This window comes from Oryx dammah, unplaced genomic scaffold, assembly GCF_014754425.2.
Source record: "Oryx dammah isolate SB20612 unplaced genomic scaffold, SCBI_Odam_1.1 HiC_scaffold_21, whole genome shotgun sequence".
NCBI lineage: Eukaryota > Metazoa > Chordata > Mammalia > Artiodactyla > Bovidae > Oryx > Oryx dammah.
Genome location: NW_024070205.1, coordinates 9,006,742 through 9,029,105, shown reverse-complemented (window position 1 = coordinate 9,029,105; position 22,364 = coordinate 9,006,742). Strand labels below are relative to the sequence as shown.

Below are 22,364 nucleotides of genomic sequence, written 5' to 3'. Positions count from 1 at the left end.
ACACACCCAGCATCATGCCTGTGTTTAACGCATGCTGTAGTTAGAAGGCATTTCAGGGTGTTGCGGGGAGAGAACGTAAACACCTCAGAGCTCTCTTTCAGACAAAGAAGTTCCCCTATTCACAACACACTTAAGAGTGCACTAAAATTTCTTTACTCCTAGAGAAAAACATCCTTTGGATACCCTGGAAAGCTTCCATCAACCTCTCTCCGCCAGGCCTATCTGCTGGGACTCAGCCACACAGCGCTATCGACTGTCTCAAAAGTGCCACCTTGCTAGAAGAAATCTGGCAGCTGCAAGTCATACAGCTCCCTGGCCCCTTGGACTTGCCACCACTTGCAACTGTTTTACAGTTGAGGAAATCTAGAGACGGAGTGATTAAAGCCCGGCCAAGGTCACTCACATGGAGTTCAGAGTACAATCCAACAGAAGGGAAACTTGCTGGGTTTCTAGAATCAAAGGACACAAAAGCTGGAAGGGATTTCAAGAGGTCATTTGGCTCACTTGCTTCACTGCAGGTGACCAGTGGGACCGGCTGAGACTAACGACTGTCTGGGGGCATAGGCTTCATAATGCCCCCTTACCTCTGGGTTCGAGTTTGTTCTTCCCTATAGTTCTTCCTAAAGTCTAACCGAATGCTCTCTTGCTGCAACTCTTTCTATCATCCCAACCAGTGTTTCATGGAGAGAACAGGGCTTCTCTAATGAGAGGCCTCATTTGTTCTACTGAAGAGTCGGCTCTAGGGCAATCTTGAAAGACCCACTCAGAGAGGCCCTGTGGGGAGCTTTCCGCCGCCAAAGGCACACTGGTCTGTATTTTTGGCTCTTTTATACTTTGGCTGAATGCCAGGCAACTGCACTTTCCTGATTCATCCTCCTCAAGGATTATTTTCTCTGGAGAAGAGAAGGCTGAAGGCGAATCAGTGAGAACACGAAGACAGAAGATAGTGAGAGACGGTATCCACAGCCTCAGAAACTGCGGAGTGACGGCTTTCAGGTTAGGCAGATGGAAGGGGTCTTCCTCACTCTGAGGGCTATTATTGAAGTCAGATCTGATCCAGAGGGCGGCTGTGGCTTGTCCTTCCCAGGAGGACCTACAGACAGGAGATGGTCTCAACACAGGGGTGACTTCACTGTGCTCCCCATTGAGGGAAAAAGGGGGCACTTTACTGGGACTCTTTCCAACTTTGCAGGGGCTCTTCCCAACTTTGCAGGGGCTCTTCCCCTGCTCTGAGAAAGCACCAGTTCTGAAGACTTCGAAAGATCAGCGTGTGTGAGGGAACTAATAAAGGGCAGTTCCACGAGATGCCCTTTGAGTTTGGCTCTCACCCTGTGTTAAACCAGCACAGACAAGCCTAAAATGAGATGGTTCCGAGATGGCTCCCTGGGCAAAGTTTGAAAGCTTTAAAACTGACATTTTTTTTCTTGATATGTTCTCCCTCTCCTGCCTCCTTCCATTAGACTGTGCAGCAGGAGACAGACGGAGTTCGAGGTTTATTCCCACGCATAGGATTTGATTTCGTTAAGTCTCCTTTGGGGGTAAACTATTCACTAGCTGCTCTTGAATCCCTGCCTAACTTGAAAGGCTTCAATAGCAAGGAGAATTTTTCTTAAGCCAACTCTCCCTAAAGATGAAACGAGATATTGTAAATTCTATGGAGATGAGCTTTAAAGAAAAAAAAATATATATGACAAATCAATAGACTGCTCTTTACATTGACACTTTTTGTAACACTTTTCACCAGCCTCTTCCAATCTACCAACAAGCATGTCCCTCATGTCCTGACTGAAGCCAGGTTTAGGCCATGCAGTGTAGGCTTTATCCCAAAGTATCAGGTTTAGTCCCTGCCCTTAAAAACTGCCCAAGCTAGGGGGCTAAAGTCTTAACTCATTCATTTAGGGTACCAAAATGGTATCAGTGTTTTAGTGGATTAAGGAAGTAGTCAGATATTCAGAAAGACTTTACTAAAAGGTGCATGGCCAGAGATCGCTTTCAAGAAAGGGCAGATTTGGGAGAAGCAAAGCAAAACAAACAAATAAATGACAGGGGGAGGTAGAAAGCAAACTATGAAAATTTAAACTAGGATTTTAAAACTTTTCAATATAGATCCTTTCAGTCACATAGAAAGATACAGCATCCCCGTGTACTCAGCACTTATCATTTCATGGCCAGTCTTGCTTCCTTTATACCCCGACCCACTTTCCCCACATCACGGATTGTGCAGAAACAAAACCCAGACATCGTAGCATTCCATCGGTAAATATTGCAGCATTTTTACTAGCATTTTGATGTAAGCAGGATCAACTTATGCAGGTCAGAGCGTGTTTCAAAAAACAAACCCCAAATTGAAAATCTTGACACAATAAAAAGATCCCCCAAGCCGCAGCTAATAGCACATTTATTCCCAGTTCTACTTGGTTCAACAACATCCTAACACATCAGAAGAATCCCTAATTCTTTTTTCTTTTTGGAGGAGGTTAAAATAAAGTGTATATGTCCAGAAATGCATGCTTTTTGCTATAATGCTGGGACATTAATGGAATGTTGGAAGCATATGAACAAACACTTGTCCCTGTACATCTGCTTCAATGTAAGTCTATTTCTTTAGTCTATTTTCAACATAGCTCAGAGTGGTATTTCAGGAAGACATGCTTTTCTTAAACCAGAGTCCAACAAAAATGGTCAGAGGAATCTGAGGATGGTTGGACAGTCTGGGGCCAGGAGGTAACAGCACAGCTGGGGAGGGGATAGGATGAGGAGGGCAGTGGGGGCAGAGAAGGCAAGGAGACTCTTAGGGCTTTGCCTGGATGTGAAACTGAGTGGGAGGCAAAGAATGAAAGTGGAGCATGTTAGTTAATCTTGGAACGAGGATGAGTCATACAGAAAATGAGATACTTTCCCACTGATGCTTTGAATAATACCCTTTGACTGGGAAAAGAAACCAAATGAATGTTACTTCTTTTTGCCACAGTATTTCCCCAGCCAAGGATAGAACCCATGCCCCTATAGTGGAAGGGCACAGACTTAACCACTGGACTGCCAGGGAAGCCCCTAAATGTTGCTCTTGATATGGTAGATATAGGCGGTGGCCTACAGGGTATACAGTTGAAGACTGAGCATGCTTCTGAGCTCTTCCTCTCTTCCTGGGTGACCTGGAACAAGCTATCTAAAGTCTCAGGGTCTCAAACTCCTCCTTTTCAACAAAAGGAAAGTGGGGTGAGATTATCTCTGGATCCCTGGAGACCTGTAATATTCAACAATTCTGTTAATTGATATGTGTTGTCAAAGGACAGATAGATATGAATTGGGGGTGACTTTTGGATCGGGGCTACTAGCAGTAAGAAGTAGCAAGGAGGAACTGAGACAAGCCAACCCATGGACAAACTGCCATACGGGAAATAAACTAATGGCACTGACCCGCAAGCATCAAGGACTTATGTATCCATTCCTTTAGTAAGCAGTTTACATACATTATCTCACTTAGTTCTTGAAACAGCCCTATGAGGTAGGTTCTAATATTATCATACTATCATGAGGAAACTGAGGTATAGAAAGAGGTAAGTAATCTACCCAAGGAACACTGCCAATAAATCGGAAAGCCAGACTCGACCCAGGATCTATTTTGACTCTTAAAACCTAACCATACTACGTTCTCTCTTATGCTGCTGCTGCTGCTAAGTTGCTTCAGTCATATCTGACTCTGTACAACCCCATAGACAGCAGCCCACCAGGCTCCCCCATCCCTGGGATTCTCCAGGCAAGAACACTGGAGTGGGTTGCCATTTCCTTCTGCAATGCATGAAATTGAAAAGTGAAAGTGAAGTCGCTCAGTCATGTTGGACTCTTAGCAACCCCATGGACTGCAGCCCACCAGGCTCCTCCGTCCATGGGATCTTCCCAGGCAAGAGTAATGGACTTATTATGCTAAGGTACATAAAATAACCATTAAAGTCATATATTTTACCTTTCAATCAAAATCTAGAAATCTTTATTAAATATATGACACAGGAGCCTGTTTGAAGGGGGTCCCACTGCCTAAATCCCACTGGGACAAATTAAGCACCAGAATTAAGTAGAGTGATGAATTATAAACCACTGAAAAAGTAGGATTCAGGAATGCCCTTACTGATGATAGATAGATAGACAGATAAGTACACACAGAAGAGAATACTGAGGGTTGCCTGGTAGACACGGAGAGACTACTGGAACCGGAAGATTGGTAATCATCAAAATAAAGATGGGGTCAGGGCTTCCCCGGTGGCTCGGTGGTAAAGAGTCCACCTGCCAACGCAGGAGACATGGGTCTGATACCTGGTCTAGTAAGATCCGACGTGGCGCAGAGCAACTAAGTCCACGCGCCTCAACTATTGAGCCTGTGCTCCAGAGCCTGGGAGCGGCGACTACTGAAGCCCGCTCACCCTAGAGCCCGTGCTCTCCAGCAAGAGAAGCCTTGGCAGCGAGGAGCCCGAGCACCACAGCTAGAGAGGGGCTCCCGCTGGCCACAAATAGAGAACAGCCCGCACTCGGCAATGAAGACTTAGCACAGCCCCCAAATAATAAACTAATTAACGAATTAAAATGGGATCAGGCGGAAACTGTCAATAGATGCTAAATCTAAGGGGGGGGGGCATGTAAATGAGCAAGATATTTGCATGGTTTTAAAGTACCTCTCCAGAGACTTCTTATTAGTTCAAGGGAGAAAAAGATTATATACAGTAAACAATTTGATCAACAACTCGATGAGTGAGAAAAATTTACATTACCAATAAAGGGCAGAGGGACATCGTGCGCCTTCAGCGGTTAATACCCTTAGAAAGACAGAATATCCATTTTCAATATTCTAGCCAAGAATGCATAAACAAAAACAAAAATATGTGAACGTTCTATTTTCTTTAAAAAAGGCAAGGGGAACTGTATTATTTTAAAAATGCTGACGTCATCAAAGACAAAGGCTGTGGAAATGTTCCAGATTAGAGGTTAAAGGGGTAAGACAACTAAACGCACGTTTGACCCAACACTTGATGCTGTGCAGGAGGGAGTGGTGATGATAATACTTCAAAAGACATTAGTAGATGAACTGACAAAATTGGAATGTGGATGATGTTCATGTATAAAGTTGGTAAAAATGCCCTGTGGTTATGTTGAGAAAATTCCTATTTTCAGGAAACGTACATTGAATTTAGTGCCGAAGGAGCCTGATGTGTGGGACTTAGCCTCATATGGTTCAAAAGAGAGAGAAAGTTCAAACACTAAAACAAATGGGATAAAACGTTAATAATAGTTGATAAAATAGTTAATAAAATCTAGGTAAAGGATATGTGTGCGTGTGGGTTGGGGGGGTGTCCTTGAAAGTTTTTCTAAGTTTGAAAATACGCCCAAATAAGGAGAATTTTTTAAAAGTCAGTCTGGCATCACGTTAGTAATTAGTGGTCAATCTCTTAAATTCTCAAACTGTGTGTGGGGGGGTGAGGGGGAATAAAGGAATGATCCACATTGAGCCATGAGAAAAATTGTCATCAGATAGAGAAAGCTTAAGGCAGAGCTGGCTCCCTGCTGTTTAGGGGTTTACTAACCAATCCAAGGAGTTATATGGGTTACACAGAAAACAGGCTCACGTGTGAGCAAATAATGGAATAATTCCACTGTGAGAAATACCAGGATAACCAACATCTCCGTATGTGTAAGGGAAGGTTTTCAGGCATGGGACTATCTATAGCCCACTTATTTCAACACGAATCTCCCCAGTAGAAGAATTAGTCTGTTTAAGTTCATCTTCCTTTTGCTTTTCTGGAAAATATGTGTGTGCGTGCTAAGTCACCTCAGTTGCGTCTGACTCTTTGTGACCCCACGGACTGTAGCTCACCAGACTCCTCTGTCCATGGGATTCTCCAGGCAAGAATATTGGAGAGGGTTGCCATGCCCTCCTCCAAGGGATCTTCCCAATCCAGGGAAAGAACCTGCATCGCCTGTAATTCCTGCATTGCAGGTGGATTCTGTTACATGCTGAGCCAGCAGGGAAGCTCCTCCTGGAAATATATTGGGACTTAAATTATATCTGCAAAGGATCTTTTTCACAAATAAGGGAGATTATTCACAGTTTCCAGGAATTAGGATATTGGGCATATCCTTTGGGAGTCACCCATTACAGGTCCTTTCCATGTACCAGGCATTGTCCTAAGCATCTTATATGCATTAACCCATCTATTTCACAACAACCCAATGATATAGGATATTATTTTGGTCCATATTGGGGGAAGGAGGCACAGAGCCATTAGGTAACTTGCAATCATTTCTTAGGATAATTTGGTTTGAGCAGCAGGCTTGGGGAAGAGGAATGAGAGATAAACAAGTTAAGATCACATGCAAGATGCCTTAAATACCTAGATAAAATAGTGTGCCTTTATCTGTGGGTAATGGGCAGTCACTGAGGGTTTTGAACAAGAGTGTCATGTGAGCATTGATATATGGGAATATTGATCAGAAAGCACTGTGTTAAACTGACTGGAGGAGGGCAAGAATGGGATGCCTATTAGAAGTGCTCACATAATTGCTCCGAGAGACGTGTCGGCCGGGACTGAAAGTCTGGCCACAGAAACAGAGAGGAATACTTAATAGCCCATCCTTTTCATCCCAGCATGGGGAGCCAGGCGGTCTTTTCCATTAGACTCAGCTCGTCCATCTTCCTCCTGATTCCACACCAGGAGGCAGTTGAGAGATAAAACAGTCTCCATTTGCCCCAATTTAGCAGACACTGGTTTTTCCATTAAAGGATGGCTCTCAAATCTGAAGACACCTGAGCAACGCCTAGAAACGCAATCCCAGTAGTCTTGATTGTGCTCACTCTTAAGACAACAGCACTTTGGGGACTGAAAGATGTCTCTCTTGAGTTTAAGAGAGGGTCAACTCTGACCTTACGATGGAAAACCTTGAAGCTCAATGCAAAGCATAAATAAAGTCAATAACAAGGGCTCATGGGAATGGTCTGTGGCTGCAGCTATCACAAGGCTAGATCTTGGCTGTCTTCTTCTAGAATCAGCAGACAGGCTAGAGGGAAGCATTTCTAGCCTCACTTCCCACCTACCCTTTTTGGTGTATATTGCCATTTCCAGTGCTGCCTAAATATTAAACACCTCTTTTTCATTTTAAGTCTCTTTGGCTCCTAATGAGGATTTGATCAGTAATTGATAGAAAAGGCTTTTCACTTTGGATGATGAAAAGTTTGAGTGCAAGAGACGCCCAGTCATACTCTGACTCCTCAGCCCAACCCATTATTCAGACTTCAGGAGCCATTAACGTTAGTCAGAATTAACAAATACTTCCAAAAACTGTCAAGAATTTTTTTTTTCTGACACAGTGAAGGCAAAACCAGAAATGCATTCACACCTGGAGCTCGATTAATTTAAGGTGTGCTCGGATCTCCCTGGTGACTCAGACGGTAGAGCATCTGCCTGCCGTGCGGGAGACCTGGGTTCGATCCCTGGGTTGGGAAGATCCACTGGAGAAGGAAATGGCAACCCACTCTAGTAATCTTGCCTGGAAGATTCCATGGACTGAGGAGCCTGGTAGGCTACAGTCCACGGGGTCCCAAAGAGTTGGACACAACTGAGCAATTTCACTTTCACTTTATCTACAAGAAAAAGACATTTGATTTCATTTAAAAATTCTAATATAAGTGATATCATTTATTGTCAAATAAAATTTGAATATGCAGATTAATATAAAATAAAAAGTAAAATAAAAACATTTTAACATTTGAGGATTTTTTTTTTTTTTTGCATGGGAACAGATTAACTCCACAGAACAGCCTCCTCCTAAGGTTAAAAATAAAAAGCTTCTGGGACTTCCCTGGTGGTCCAGTAGCTAAGACTTCACTCTCCCAATGCAGGGGACCCAGATTTGATTCCTGACCAGGGAACGAGATCCTACATGCCACAACTAAGACAGAAGATCCCATGCGCCACAAGTAAGGCTTGCTGCAGCCAAAAAAAAAAAAAGCTTCTAGTATCTTTTGGTCCTCAGAGTGTGATCTGGGAAACACTAACATTGGCATCCCCCAGGAGCTTATTGGAAATGCAGAATATCAGGCTCCATCACAGACCTCACTGAATCAGTATCTGCTTTTAACAAGGCACCGCAGGCAAGGGGTCACTATTTTCACTAATGTTAGTCCTTCGGAAGGCATCCAAACTATTGAAGAAATTGAAAGGAAGAGGTACATAAAAACAGTAGACAAAACAATGAGGAATTCGCTCTACAAAGTCTTGTGTGATCAGAACCCAATTGTGGAACACACCACTAGAGAATCAGATTTGGGAGTGACCTGCTAAAGAGATGTCACTCACATGTAGGCCACCTCCCCTTAGTAATACAAATAGTAATTACAAATTAATAAGAAAACCATGGAACCAGAGACCTTTAAAACTGAGACAAATGATAGAATTTGTAGTAATCAGTGTGTGTGAAGTCTGGAGCCTCAAACTGAGTTTGTTTCTCCCAATTTGGGGTATGAAGTTAAAAACAAACCCAGTGCTGGTGTGATTAGGGCCTCTCAAGCAGAGGGACCTTGAGCAAATGTCTTCATTTCTTGGAGTCTCATCCCATAATCTGTAGAATCTGTCCTGCAAACCTTATAGGGTCATCATGCACCTTAAATAAGGGATGTGGACGTGTTTTGAAAACTATATGAGAACGTAGAATGTTGCCATGGCGGGTTTCAAGGGTGGGTCCTAGTTTCATTCAATTAACTGCATCTTGTGTGAGATAATATCATGGCAAAACTGTGGTAGCCTGCTTGAAGTAAAGAAAACAGTGAGCTAATTAATAAGATTGTGTCACAGTGGTTTCTACACTGTCTAGAAGAAGAGGATTCTCTGATTCTCAAGTTCCAGTGTAGACAGGGAAACAAGGATATTCAGTAAGGATCTGTTAAACGAATGCCCGAATTACTAAACTTGAGAAAGGTAATTTACCAACATTCACTCATTCATTCATTTCAACAAACACTTTTGAGTCCCAGGTTGGCTGGGGATAGACACAATGGTGAACAGAAAAGCACACAGTACTGCTCTTGCCCACATGGAGCGTGTGTGTGAGTGTGCTAAGTCACTTCAGTCATGTCCAACTCTTTGGACCCTATAGACTATAGCCTGCCAGGCTCCTCTGTCCATGGGATTCTCCAGGCAAGAGTACCAGAGTGGGTTGCTTTGCCCTCCTCCAGGGGATCTGCCCAACCCAGGGATCCAACCCCTGTCTCTTCTGTCTCCCGTATTGGCAAGCAGGTTCTTTATCACCCGAGCCTCCCAATTTATTTATTTATTCTTGGCTGTGCGGCATGGCATTGTGGGATCTTAGTTCCCTGACCAGGGATGGAACCCACCACCCCTGCATTGGAAGTGCAGGGTCTTAACCACTAGGCCACCATGGAGCCTACAGCCTAATCAAATACTCAAATGGATAAATGTAAATGGCATCCTTGCACTATGCCACAAAAATCAGGACCAGGAGCCAAGCGAACTTGTGCTAGAGTGATGTGACCTGGTCAGAGAGGTCTCAAAAAATTTCCCTGAGGAAGTGGCTCATAAGCGGAGAGCTGAGTAAGAACTAAGGTGGGGAAGAAGGGAGGAAAGAGTGTCCCAGGCAGAGGGAATAGGGTATGCACAGGTGTTTTGGCAAAAGGAGGCATGGTGGTCAGAAAGACCAGGCCTGTTAGCTTCAGGGTGATGGGATGAGGCTGGGGAGGCCAGCCCATGGCCAGCCCTGTGCTCTCGAACTTGGCTCATCCCCTCTGGGCGCTGGAGAGCCACAGAGGGACTGCAGCTGTGACGGTGCTGGTGATGGTGCTGATGGAGGTGGTGGGGAAGGATGTGTATTTTGTCATGATCAGATCTGGGTTTCAAAATTATCACTCTGGCAGCAAAATGGAGCATGACTCAGGGACAGGAGGGCCGGGTGCATGTGGAGATACAAGGAGGAGACTCTCACAGCTCGGGAGACAGAGCTGAAACCGTCTCTTCCACAGAAGACCCAGCTCCTCTGGCCCAGTTCTCTCCTCCACATACAGCCTTGTTTCTGAGAGGCCCTTCCCACAAGAGGGAGGCAGGCTCTGGGCAATGGATTCCTCCCCCCGAGAGTAAGTAAATGAAGTAGGGATTCTGGCCAGCAACTCAGTCCGTTTTGAGTCTATATGAATCAGTTCCCCTCAGGTGAAATGACAAAAGTGTGGTTTCTGAATCTGCAGGTTAAAATTTTCAGTCCTGGATTCATGGTGACCCCAAGTACAGGTAGCCTAAAAGGCTCTCATTCCCACCCCTCATGAGAATATGAGGCAGGCAGTATCGTCTTCTGCAGTCACATCTTAGGTGACTCAGATGGTAAAGAACCTGCCAGCAACGCAGGAGATGCAGATTCCATCCCTGGGTTGGGAAGATCACCTGGAGGAGGAAATGCTAACCCACTCCAGTACTCTTGCCTGGAGAATCCCCGTGGACAGAGGAGCCTGGGGGGCTACAGTCCATGGGGTCGCAGAGACAGACACAGCTGAGCAACTAACACACACACACATGTCCAGTTAAATGGCCATCCCTTAGAACCCCTCACTAAAAAGGTATGGAAGTGAGGCCTACAGAGTTTTAATAACTTGTCCAAAATATGTCATTTTTAAGGATCAGTTCCCTGAACTTTCTAAAAGTCATCAGGTATATAAAACTCTCAACATCCTCTGCTGGTCAACATCATCTTTATAGACAAGTAGCGGAGAGAGTCATAAAAATATGCTTTTAAATTAAATTTTTTTTTAGACTTCTGTACTTTGTACTTTAATTACAATCTCCCACCCCTAGAGTTAGAAGGGCTAAAGAAAGAATGGGCATTCAGCCTAAACCTTAAAACTGACTAACTACGCCTTCCACAATTTCTAGTATTATGTAACACTGCACCCAAGAAATTCACAAATGCTTTTCATGAGCCGAGCTATATAGGTGTCAGGGTCTTTATTTCTAGATTTAATTTCCAGGCATGACAAGATCTTAGATCCAGTTTTCAGTCTCTAAGAAAAATGAGTTTTCCTTTGCTATTCACTCTCACCTGCCATTCTTTAGCTTAACCAACACATACAAAAAGCTCCGTGATTGTCTGGGGCCTCTCACTGGACATTCTCCTCTCTACCCCGTTCCTGTTTCCCGTTTGCTTGCCAGTAGGGTTTCCAGCTCTGACCCTTTCTTTCATATGGTTTCCCTTATACCTCTGAGCCCTTTTGTGATGTTTCTGGGCTTTATTACTGCATTGTTACTTGTTTATTCTTTTTTTATACTGCCTGTTCCCTCCGGGAGCAGCTACAAATTCAAGCCTTGGCCCTCATGTTGTTGGTAGAGATTTTATATTTTTAGTAATTAGTCAATACATTCCAAAAGAAGACAAACATATTTGACTTCCCCCATAATTTTTGCCCTAAGATTGAACATTAGAATTGATTGGCCATCAACCAAAGTCAAATGCAATCTGCTTTTCACATGGTTTTATTCATCTATCTGTCCTTAACACAGCTTCAAACACTCATGATTTTTGAAAACCAATATTCAGAGGTGTGTCCGTGTTTAGCAGTTTTTGTTTGTTTTTTACAAGAATCCTTTTAAACCTACACTTTGGGTTGATAAGATTCAGGCTAGCTCATTGAGCTAAGAAGATCCAATTTGGAGAAGCTTGGCATGGATAAAGCAGGGAGGTGTCTTAGAGGGCCCTGAAATTGCAAAGTTTGTGTTCAACATTTGACTTTCACTCAAATTGGCAGTCTCTTTCCAAAATGAGCATTATTTTCTCATCTTTAAAGCATGCTGAGTTTAGTCAGTTTGAGCACTAAGCAAACTGTCAGGAAAGTTCTCAAGAATTAGGAAGAAAAAGCCAAGCCATCTTACTCAACCTGGGGCCACAACCTCCAGGAGGGTTGGTGAATAATGGTATGGCTTCCCTTCATTTTAACCCACTTCTGGCTGTGTTAATGCAATGCCAAGACAATCAGCTAAAAAAGGACAACTTTGTGTCAAGCTACCAAAGTATTTTGACTACACTATGCTGGGGGGAAAAAGGTTTATTTAACGGAAATGTTTTGCTGATAGGTAAATATTACTCTTTCTGGAATGCATGATTATAACTTTTCCAATCTGGAAAATGCATCTCTGACACCCCTCCCCGCTTCTAGGTTATGAGCGCATAAAGCACATTGTCTGGGAAGTGGCTTACAAGAGGGGGAAAAAATGTGGCACCACGCAGGTTCTCATAAGTGACTGCTGAGTTGACTTGAACCTAGAGCCCCTTTTACGTGGGTCTGAACGTCTCCCAATTCAGTCTGCTTAGTTATTGAAAGGATTGCTACTGTTTGCTGAGCATCCTCGCCTTCTGCATCATCTTATTGATTTCTTTTTGGACATTAAATACTTACATGTGGAGGAATATCTTTTCTTTTTGCTTTTGCCCACACAGCACATGGCTTTTAGGATCTCAGTTCCCCTAACCAGGGGCTGAGCCACGGCCACAGCAGTAAAGCATTGAATCCTAACCACTAGACAACCAAGGAACTCCATGAAGGAAACTATCTTTTAAGTAAAGGGACCCAGCAACTCCCAATAGGAGGCAAAATGGTCTTCCAACTGCCTCCTGACCATTTCCGTGGGATATCTTGATCCACACATGGCTCCTCAATATCTATATAGGAGGACCTGGTTTGGAGGAGGTTTGAGGCTGTATTCATATACATGAATTCACAAACATCCGTTGTCTACACCAAGGGAGAGAAGATTATGGAAGTCCCCAATCCCATCTCCCCACTCCTTAGCAGTGCCACCATCCAGACTTCACAGAAAACTCAGCACATTAAACAACAGGCTCAATATTTTCTCCTTAAGAGCAGCTCCTTGCACACCCTTTCCAACTTCTCCACCTGTTTTAAGCAATATTTTCCTTGTCGGGTTAAAAACTATGTGTTTAAAATTCTCCTCATCAGCTTTCACTCTCCCAATACCCAATTAATCAAGTCCTGTCAATTCTTTCTTAATAAATGTCTCAGGAAGTTTCCTCCATTCTTTTGCATTCCGGAAGAACAGAAATAGATGAGGATCTGGCTCTCTAGCCTGGATGGGGAGATGAGAAATACACCATATACAAGTGAAAAAACTTTTCTAGAAATAATATTTTTTTAAATGCAAAAATACATGGCCCCAAACAAGCCTTATATACAGACCCTGAGGCACTGGCTAGCACTGTCTTTGTCTCCCAGCAATCCAGAGCAGTTGGAGGTCCTTCTCGCTGTTGAGGGGCTGAGTGAGGCCTTTGGGAGTCCAGTTCAGGCCACTCTGACTCTAGCCCCCCATCCACTTATGAAGCAGGAAGCCTTCACTTTCAAGTTAGCTAGTCTTCATTCAGAGCACAGCAAGGTATGTATCCAATCTGAAGCAGTGTTGGCACAATTTATCAGGAATATTTCACAGTAATTTAAAATTTTATATATTTCACCTCCACCTGGACAGAAGCTCATTCTGTATTCTCACTGCCCCTCCCGTTCCCCATAGCAACCAACACTGGGTTCTGCTGTTTGTAGTGTATAAATACAATGTTTAAGTGTTAGAGCCTTAGAATTTTAAAGTCGGGGGAATCTTAAGATCTCCTCTTGTTCAGTCCTTTACTCTCCATGGACGAAGAAACAGGTCTAGAGAGACCGGCTGATTTGCCCAAAGTCACCCAGCTGGCTAGTGGCAAAGCAAGAACCAGAATCCAGGTTTCTCCTGCTTTAAGTCTGCACCCTAAATGATCCTTAGATAATCAGTGACAGAAATATCTGACTTCACACAAGGTCTCCGGGCGATGGTGGCGATAGGGGGTGATTTGCTTTATTGAAACATTTACAAAGATTCCATTCAACGGCCTCGCAGGACCGTCCTGGACGAACTCAACTCGGTGTTGAGCAGAGTCACAAGTTACGTGCTGCCCTTGTTTATGAGTCTGTCGGCCCTAATCGCGGTTCTTCTGACAGAAGCGCGTCCCCGCGCCTCCCGCCGCCCCTCACACTGGGGCTCCCCCTCCTGGCCCCTCCCAGGCTGCCGACTGTCACACGGCAGCCGAGCGGCCCGCCCCACGTGGACCCGGCTGGGAGGATCAAAGTCTGTTTGCTGGCTGGCCCCCGGCAGGTGTGAGGTGGGCTGCTAGGACCCGCAGCGCCTGGGCAAGAGGCCCGCCACGCCGCGGGGAGCCCGCCTGCCTCGCCCTGCCCCTCCCCCTCCTGCTGCACGCGGCCCGCGCCCCCTACCCTCCCCCACGACGCCCGTCGCTGCACCCGGCCGCGGCCCCCGGCCCACGCCCGGCTCCTGAAGGGAAAGGCCCCGCCCCCATCTGTTGAAGCCGCGACACCGCCTCCTCCCCGCCCCTCTGAGCCTCCGCCCAATAGCGAGCGTGGGTGGGCGGGACGCGGCGGCTGTCGTGAGGGGGTCCTGGCCAATGGGAAGACGTGCCGGGCCTGGTGGGCGGGACGGCGAGGCCTTGTCACGCTCGGGTCCGTGTGAAAACGGGGGTTCCGAGTGCAAAGCAAAGTTTTTTTGTAAACCGTCTGCAAAGGCGGGGGGGGGGGTGGCGGGTGGCGAAGAAGGCGCCCGACACCGGGCCGAGTGCAGCAGCCGTGGCCGCCGCCTCTTTAGCTCTTCAGGCGTCGCCTCCTCAGTCCGCGCCACACCGGAGGAAGACCGCGGGAGGGGAAGACCTGCGCGGAGAACCCGCAGATGCTTGGAGCTTCCTCAGCGCTGAGCTGCCGGTCGCCCGCCCCCGCCGCCCGCCCGCTCGCTCCTGCTCCGGCTCTCTGTCGGCGGGCTTCGGGAGCGCCAGCTCCCTGCCGCCTCCGCCGCCGCCCCGCTGTGGGTGTGTGGGGGCTGCTGGGGCTGAGCCGGGCCTCGGCGCCGGCTCCGAGGACGGACGCCTGAGGAGGAGCTGCGCGCCGCCGGCCGGCCGGGGACGCCCGCAGGCGCGGGGGCTCGGCGGCTAGACCCCGGGCTCGCCCGCCCCTGTCCAGTCACCGAGGCCCCGCGGCAGACTCCCGAGCCCCGCGCCGCTCGCCCTCCCTCCCTCCGGCGCCGGCTCCTCGGCGCCTCGCCACCTCCTCAGGAGTGTCCGGGCCGCGCTCGGGCGGTCTCCTCAGCCGCAGCCATGGGGTGCTGGGGTCGAAACCGGGGCCGGCTGCTCTGCATGCTGTTACTGACCTTCATGTTCATGGTCCTGGAGGTGGTGGTGAGCCGGGTGACCACGTCCCTGGCGATGCTCTCCGACTCCTTCCACATGCTGTCGGACGTGCTGGCGCTGGTGGTGGCGCTGGTGGCCGAGCGCTTCGCCCGGCGGACCCACGCCACCCAGAAGAACACCTTCGGCTGGATCCGGGCCGAGGTGATGGGGGCTCTGGTGAACGCCATCTTCCTGACCGGCCTCTGCTTCGCCATCCTGCTGGAGGCCATCGAGCGCTTCATCGAGCCGCACGAGATGCAGCAGCCACTGGTGGTCTTCGGGGTCGGCGTGGCGGGGCTGGTGGTCAACGTGCTGGGGCTCTGTCTCTTTCACCACCACAGCGGCTTCGGCGACGACTCCAGCCACAGCCACTCGCACGGGGGGCACAGCCACGGCCTCCCCAAGGGGGCCCGCAGCAAGAGCAGCCGCTCCGGGGGTAGCGACAACGCCGTGACCCCGGGCGAGCAGGGTCCGGACCAGGAGGAGACCAACATCCTGGTGGCCAACAGCAGCAACTCCAACGGGCTGAAATTGGACCAGACAGGTGAGGAGAGAAAAGTCGCCGCCGCAGGTGGTTGGCCCTGGGGAGCCCAGACCCCGGGATGGCCCCGGGCGGGGTGGCCCGCACGCCCCCTGGCGCCCGAGCCGACCGCGCCGCGCCGCCTCGGGGCCGCTCCTTCCCGGGCGGGCTCCCGCACCTGCGGGGAAGCAGCCGAAACAGACGACCCGCTCCACCCCCGCCCCCTGCTGTCAGCCGGGTGTCAGGAGCCGGGGAAGTGCGTCCTCCGCCCCCTGTATGGGGGTGTAGATGGCACCGCGGTGGTGAGAACGGGCAAAAGGTCAGGAGGTGAGCCTCAGCCCGCTGCGGTCCGCAACTGCACTTGGCAGTCTTTTACGGGCTGTCGTTCCAAGAGACTGTCTGATTTTGGCGTTAGCAGGATCAGCAGTGCTTCCTAATTAAATTTCTTGGCCCTCTTGGAAAACCGGAGAGAATCTCCAGTTGGTCCTTAGTTGTTGGATGTTTGGAACCTTGCTCTGCCCAAGTAGTGCTTTTGCCCTTCAAACAAGTTTCTTAATGTTGTATTCAGAGCGATCTTAGTGATTGACTTAGCTGAACTCAAAATCTTGTTTAAAGGTTTCTGTTATGAACAACAATGCATGTTTCGGTTAATTTTCTAAAGTCTAAACCCAATCCTGAAAATCCTAGACTTAAGACCTGTCTGGGCATGTTTTTTGTTTTTTTGCGGGAGGCATGTTTTAACATTTCACTTAGGATTTGTCGTTTTTGTACTAAGGTAAAAGTGATGATAATTTATTCATCTTGTATTTTTAATGTGTAGTTTTCATTCTAAACATTAAGTGCTCTTGGAAGGAAATTGGGAAATAGGTGTTGAAAGAGGAGATGGGAAAAGGAATCATCCTAATGCCCTACGAACCAATCTCAGTGATATTTTTAATAGGTTGGTGTATTTCCTCCTACTGTTTTCCATTTAAATGGAAATATAAATTTCTGTTTACCTATTTGTGTGAAACCACACATGGATGACACTACGTAGACAGTTTTCCTCTTTCTAGGATTCAGGATATCATGTTAATGAAATTGAAGTTGTACATTGAAAATGTTTAATGAACAATGGAATTTCCTCTCACTTCTACTCTGCAAGGAGTTATTCCAAAGAATATTAAGCTGTTCTGGTGTGTATAATTCCATTAAAGGAGCTAGTAGGGTAGATAGTGATCATTTAGTTCCAACTTTTCCTGAAGTCTCTGTGTGATTGTTGATAGGCTTGTATGGTTGATTTGTCAGTTTCTAAACCCCTTCTATCAAGGGATTCTTATCATTTATAAGTGACAAAAGTCTGAAAGTTAACCTTAACACTTTAATGATGAAAAGTGACTAGAGCTCTGTGTCAGGTCAGCCGTTTGTATTAGACTTATCCATAGTTGCGTATGATTTGGTGTGATAGCATTCAATTTTGTTGTTTTTGATATATGCCAACAAGTATAGAATGTTCCCAGGACCCCACAGAAAAGGTGAACTTCATTTGGAAGTGCGAAGGTAGGAGGTTGGAGTGTGAGAAAGTAGTATCATCTTAATGACTTAATTTAGCCCTGACCATATATCCTGGCCTGTTCCCAGTATGTCAACTTATATTAAATTGCTCTGAGCACATTTCTTCGTATGTTTTATGAAAAATTTTCACCTCCATCTCTTGAATGGAATTAGGCAAGAATGTTTATATAAACACTTTAGATGTGTTTGATACAGAATTTTTATTTCTTTGTAGATCCAGAAAAGTCCAGAAACGATGCAATGGAAGTACAAGTGAATGGGAATCTTATCAGAGAACCTGAAGAGGTGGAATTGGAAGAGGATGAAGATAAGACTGGACAACTTAACATGCGTGGAGTTTTTCTGCATGTCTTTGGAGATGCTTTGGGTTCAGTGATTGTGGTAGTAAATGCCTTAGTCTTTTACTTTAATTGGAAAGGTTGTCCTGAAGGGGAGATTTGTGTGAACCCATGTGTACCTGACCCCTGCAAAGCATTTGTAGAATTAGTTAATAGTACTCAGGCAACAGTTCAAGAGGCTGGTCCTTGCTGGGTACTGTATTTAGATCCAACTCTTTGTATTGTAATGGTTTGTATACTTCTTTACACAACTTATCCATTGCTTAAGGAGTCTGCTCTTATTCTTCTCCAAACTGTTCCTAAACAAATTGATATCAAAAATTTGATAAAAGAACTTCGAAATGTTGAAGGAGTTGAGGAAGTTCATGAATTACATGTTTGGCAACTTGCTGGAAGCAGAATCATTGCCACTGCTCACATAAAATGTGAAGACCCGACATCATACATGCAGGTGGCTAAGATCATTAAAGACGTTTTCCATAATCACGGAATTCACGCTACCACCATTCAGCCTGAATTTGCTAGTGTAGGCTCTAAGTCAAGTGTAGTCCCGTGTGAACTTGCCTGCAGAACTCAGTGTGCTTTGAAGCAATGTTGTGGGACACGGCCACAAGCCCAGTCTGGAAAGGATGCAGAAAAGGCCCCATCAGTTAGCATTTCTTGTTTAGAACTTAGTGACAATCTAGAGAAGCAGCCCAAGAGGACTAAAGTTGAAAACATCCCTGCTGTTGTGATAGAGATTAAAAAAATGCCAAACAAACAACCTGAATCATCTTTGTGAGTCTTGAAAAAGATGTGATGTTTGACTTTTGCTTTAAACTGCAAGAGGAAAAAAGACTCTATTGAAATTCTATGTTTGCCAAGTAGTGTAATTGAAGTCCTTGTCTGGTCACACAGTTTAATTCTATTTTTGTAAGAACATAATGGGACTGCTTAACAGAGTTCTATATTACAACTTTGTGATTATTAGTGCAGAGTACAGCTATGCTGTAACAGTTTTGGAAAGCCAGTTTTAACACTATGTTACATTTTTGTTTAAGTATAAACCTTATATAACATAATGCTATTTGATTTCCAGTTTTTCAATGGTAAAAAACTAATTAGGGATAAATAAATTTAAATTGTTACTGGAATTTCTCTGCTTTTCTTTTCCCCCAGTGTTATATTTTGTTTGTTAGAATTATAATTGCTAGAACTCTAAAAATTAACAGGTCTGTATCCTTTGACGTTTTATGTAATATTTACTTGCCCTTTGAGATCATTACATAGCATAATGGCAGCATATTTTAAGAATGACTCATGAATATTATTAGGAAAAGTTCTTTTTTTTCTTCACATGGGGTTTTATGATACTGAAGATCAGTTACTACTCTGTATCCTATGTTGCTGAGTATTATTCTAATAGATAATTAAATTGAACTAGTATACCTATAATAGTGCATATGGACAGCAAGAACAGGGAAGGAAGTTTTACCAAATTAAATATTTAGATTCTTATAAGTTAATAATCAGACTACATATCTAAATTATTCTGAGAATTTTAACTTTTTTTTTAAAAAAAAAAAAAACAAAAACAAAGGTAGCCTAAAAGATGAATGTGTTCACCAGCATTACTTTCTTTGAAAGATTGGCATTAGAAACAGAGTTGAAAGTTTACTCATAAAATATATACAATAAATATTTTTAAGACTGTTTAATTTAATAATTACTGTTAAATGAAAGCTTATTAATCTAATCTTTTAAATTGTGAGTTTTAAAAATAACTTCAGAGGCATTTCACAGTGACCAATTATGAATGGATTTAAACAGCTTTTTGAGCCCAACCAGCAATGCTTGTGTTTGCCAAGAGCCATTGACTTGAGAGAAAAATCTGAAGGTTAATGCAGTTTGGATATTAAACTGTCAAAAAGCAAAATTAGTTAAGACAAAATTAATAATTGAGATTCTATAAGTCATTCTGTCTTGACATTGCTCAGACCTTCCAATAGTGGCTTATTTTGCAAGATGTCGTAGTATCTATACAGGAAACTGTTTTTGGCTATTTCATTGTTCGTATGGATTTCAAATCCATACACAAATATTATTTAAGGGTATTTAAGTTATATTTTTCTGATAGAGGGATTATGCTTTGTGAAGAAACTAGATTTTTGTCCTCAAAAGGATGAATATTAATATCAGTTATCATGTATAGCTCTATTTTTCTAGAAACGAGGTATCCTGACTACTTTAGTACCTTTTATAGCTGACTACTTTGGGGATTGCTACCTTCTGGGATTTGAAATAATTCATTGTTTAGTGGGTCTTAAGATGAAAACGTTGGCATTTGACAGTTAACTTTTTAAAGGGATGATCTTTTATGGTAGACGGTGTGATTTTTTTCCTAGTATAAGCCTGTTGCTGGCAATGGGCCTGTTTAAGAACACCCGATTTTTCCATTGAGAATGAGGTAATTTTAGGAACACAGTTTGTAAGTTCATATTTACTATAATGGGCCAAAACCATAACCTGCCAATTTGCAATACATCTTTATCATTTAATACTCTTCTGATATTGTATATTTCAATTCCTAAACTGGTAGTTACTTGGAATTTTGCAAACATTTTTTTTAAACATGAAATTGGAATTTCATATGAATGAACAAGAGAAAGCTTCAAATTATATCATGTACATTCCTGATTTACCATTTTTTGAAGATCTCAAAACAATTTATGTTACAGAAATATTTCAGTAGTGATATAAAAGGATAACTGGTAATATATATTACATTCAATGAGGTTTTCTTTACAATGCTCTATTGGGTCTATTAAAGGTTGCATAAGGCATAAGACATCAACTGAAATAAGTTTTTTTTTAATGGTGTATAAGCATGGGACAAGGGCTATTTTTCTTTTCAAAGTGCTTTGAAAGTAACAGCCTTTAGATTTTAGTTATTTCTCTTTTCATAATTTTAAGTAGCTCATAAGTAACAAAGTGGTACCATAGGATTCTCTTTTTCAAAGAATTTCTGTCATAGCAAAATCAGTGGGCACTGACCCACCTTTTCAGTTTTAGCAGAGAATTATTTATTTCTTTACAATGCACTTTCTAACCCATTTTTAGCTATATTAGCATTATCTTTTAAAAATGCTTTTATATTTAAATATTGTGGGATTTAAGTGTCTTTTCCAAAATAGTTTATTCTTTCCTGGAAGAAAATGAGGGAAATTCCATTAATTATTCGGAGACTTAAACCCACTATTTAAATGCTGTTTTATAACACTGCATCAGTTCTAGGAGGTGCATCTCTCCTGCTGGCTCTTTTATATTTGAGCAAGATCAGTGTATTTAGAGTATGTGTTTAGAAATGTGTCTGTTGTCTCAATTTAGTAAGATGGAGGTGCTGCATGTGCCTGAATTAAAACCAACCCAGACATTTTTTTCCAACTTAAATTCCGCCTTAGTGATGAGAGAGATTTAATTCTCCATTGTCACCTTTTAGTTATATGATTGTTCAATAAATTTTTTTTTTTAGAGAGCATCTGCCCTGTATAAAGAATGAGCTAGAATCTAAAGGAAAAGTGAAAAACTCAGAAACTTTGCTGTGTGTATGACTATTAATGTTTGTATCTTGTTAACATCCTCAGTTAATTTTGAATTTTTGAAACTTCTGAAGGAAAAGGCCTATGGAACCTAATGTGAAGTATTTAGTAGGCTAACTGGTATTGAGTTGTAGATTTTTACTGTTTATAAACAAATATCATTTGATGAAATGTCATTTACCTGCTGTCTTAAGATGTTCACACATACACAGGTATGGAGAATCCTACAATATAGAAATATTTATTTTAATAGAGTTTCAGTTAAGTCATAAAACAGTGTTAAAACTTGGGAAGGTGGAGGGTTCGTTGTTTTTTAAATTGAAACTGTCATACAGTGTTTGACCATCTGAAACAGGAATTATAATAGCACTATTTTGATGTAACTCTACCGCTATTATGTGGCAATGCTATTTAGTTTTACTAACAAGTTCTGAAATACTTAGCAGTCATTTTCACTGGCACAGGAGCCTTTTGTATGTCATTCATTTTAAACTTTTAAACCAAAAACTTTATGGTTCAGTGTCTTTGGCAAAAAGATACTGAAGGGAATGTAACATACAATTAATATGTGGTTATATATAAAAAGACACAAATTGCCATGTTATGGTTCTGCCTTGAAACAGCACAATGAAGTGTATCAGTGTATTCTGTGATTCTTTATGAAACTTCTATGTTGTGTTGTTTTGTGTCTGTCACAGGGTGTCCTTTGGGCCAGTTGTGGCACAGTTAAATGCAATTATCATCTCATGAAATGCAGATGCAGATAAAATGTCTTTAGTGCTGCAACATTTTACCTAACTTTTTGTATGTTTCTGACTGTGCGTATTTTCCAAAGCTGTTCCTACCTCACCATGAGGCTTTATGGATTGTTATGTATTATAAATGTTCTTTATGAGACAGACTACTGTGTTTCTTCTCATTTATTAAAAGTTAAGTAGAAAAATAAACTAATTTTAATATCTACTTCATTGTTTTGTGCATATGGCCTCAGTAGTTGTGGCTCACAGGCTTATTTGCTCTGGAGACTGTGGGATCTTCCCAGACCAGGGATTGAACCAATATCATACTATCCATGGTTTCAGGCAACCACTGGGGGACTTGGATAAGAGGAGACTAAAAGTG

The 22,364-nt window shown here is 43.7% G+C and overlaps 1 protein-coding gene across 1 annotated transcript; it reads left to right on the top strand.

Moving 5' to 3' along the window:
- Window positions 1-14,607: 14,607 nt before the first annotated feature.
- SLC30A1 (solute carrier family 30 member 1) lies at window positions 14,608-22,137 on the top strand. The gene is made up of 2 exons (XM_040263109.1): window positions 14,608-15,796; window positions 17,541-22,137. The coding sequence occupies exons 1-2, from the start codon at window positions 15,181-15,183 to the stop codon at window positions 18,443-18,445; spliced, it is 1,521 nt and encodes a 506-aa protein (XP_040119043.1). The 5' UTR covers window positions 14,608-15,180; the 3' UTR covers window positions 18,446-22,137.
- The last annotated feature ends 227 nt before the right edge of the window (window positions 22,138-22,364 follow it).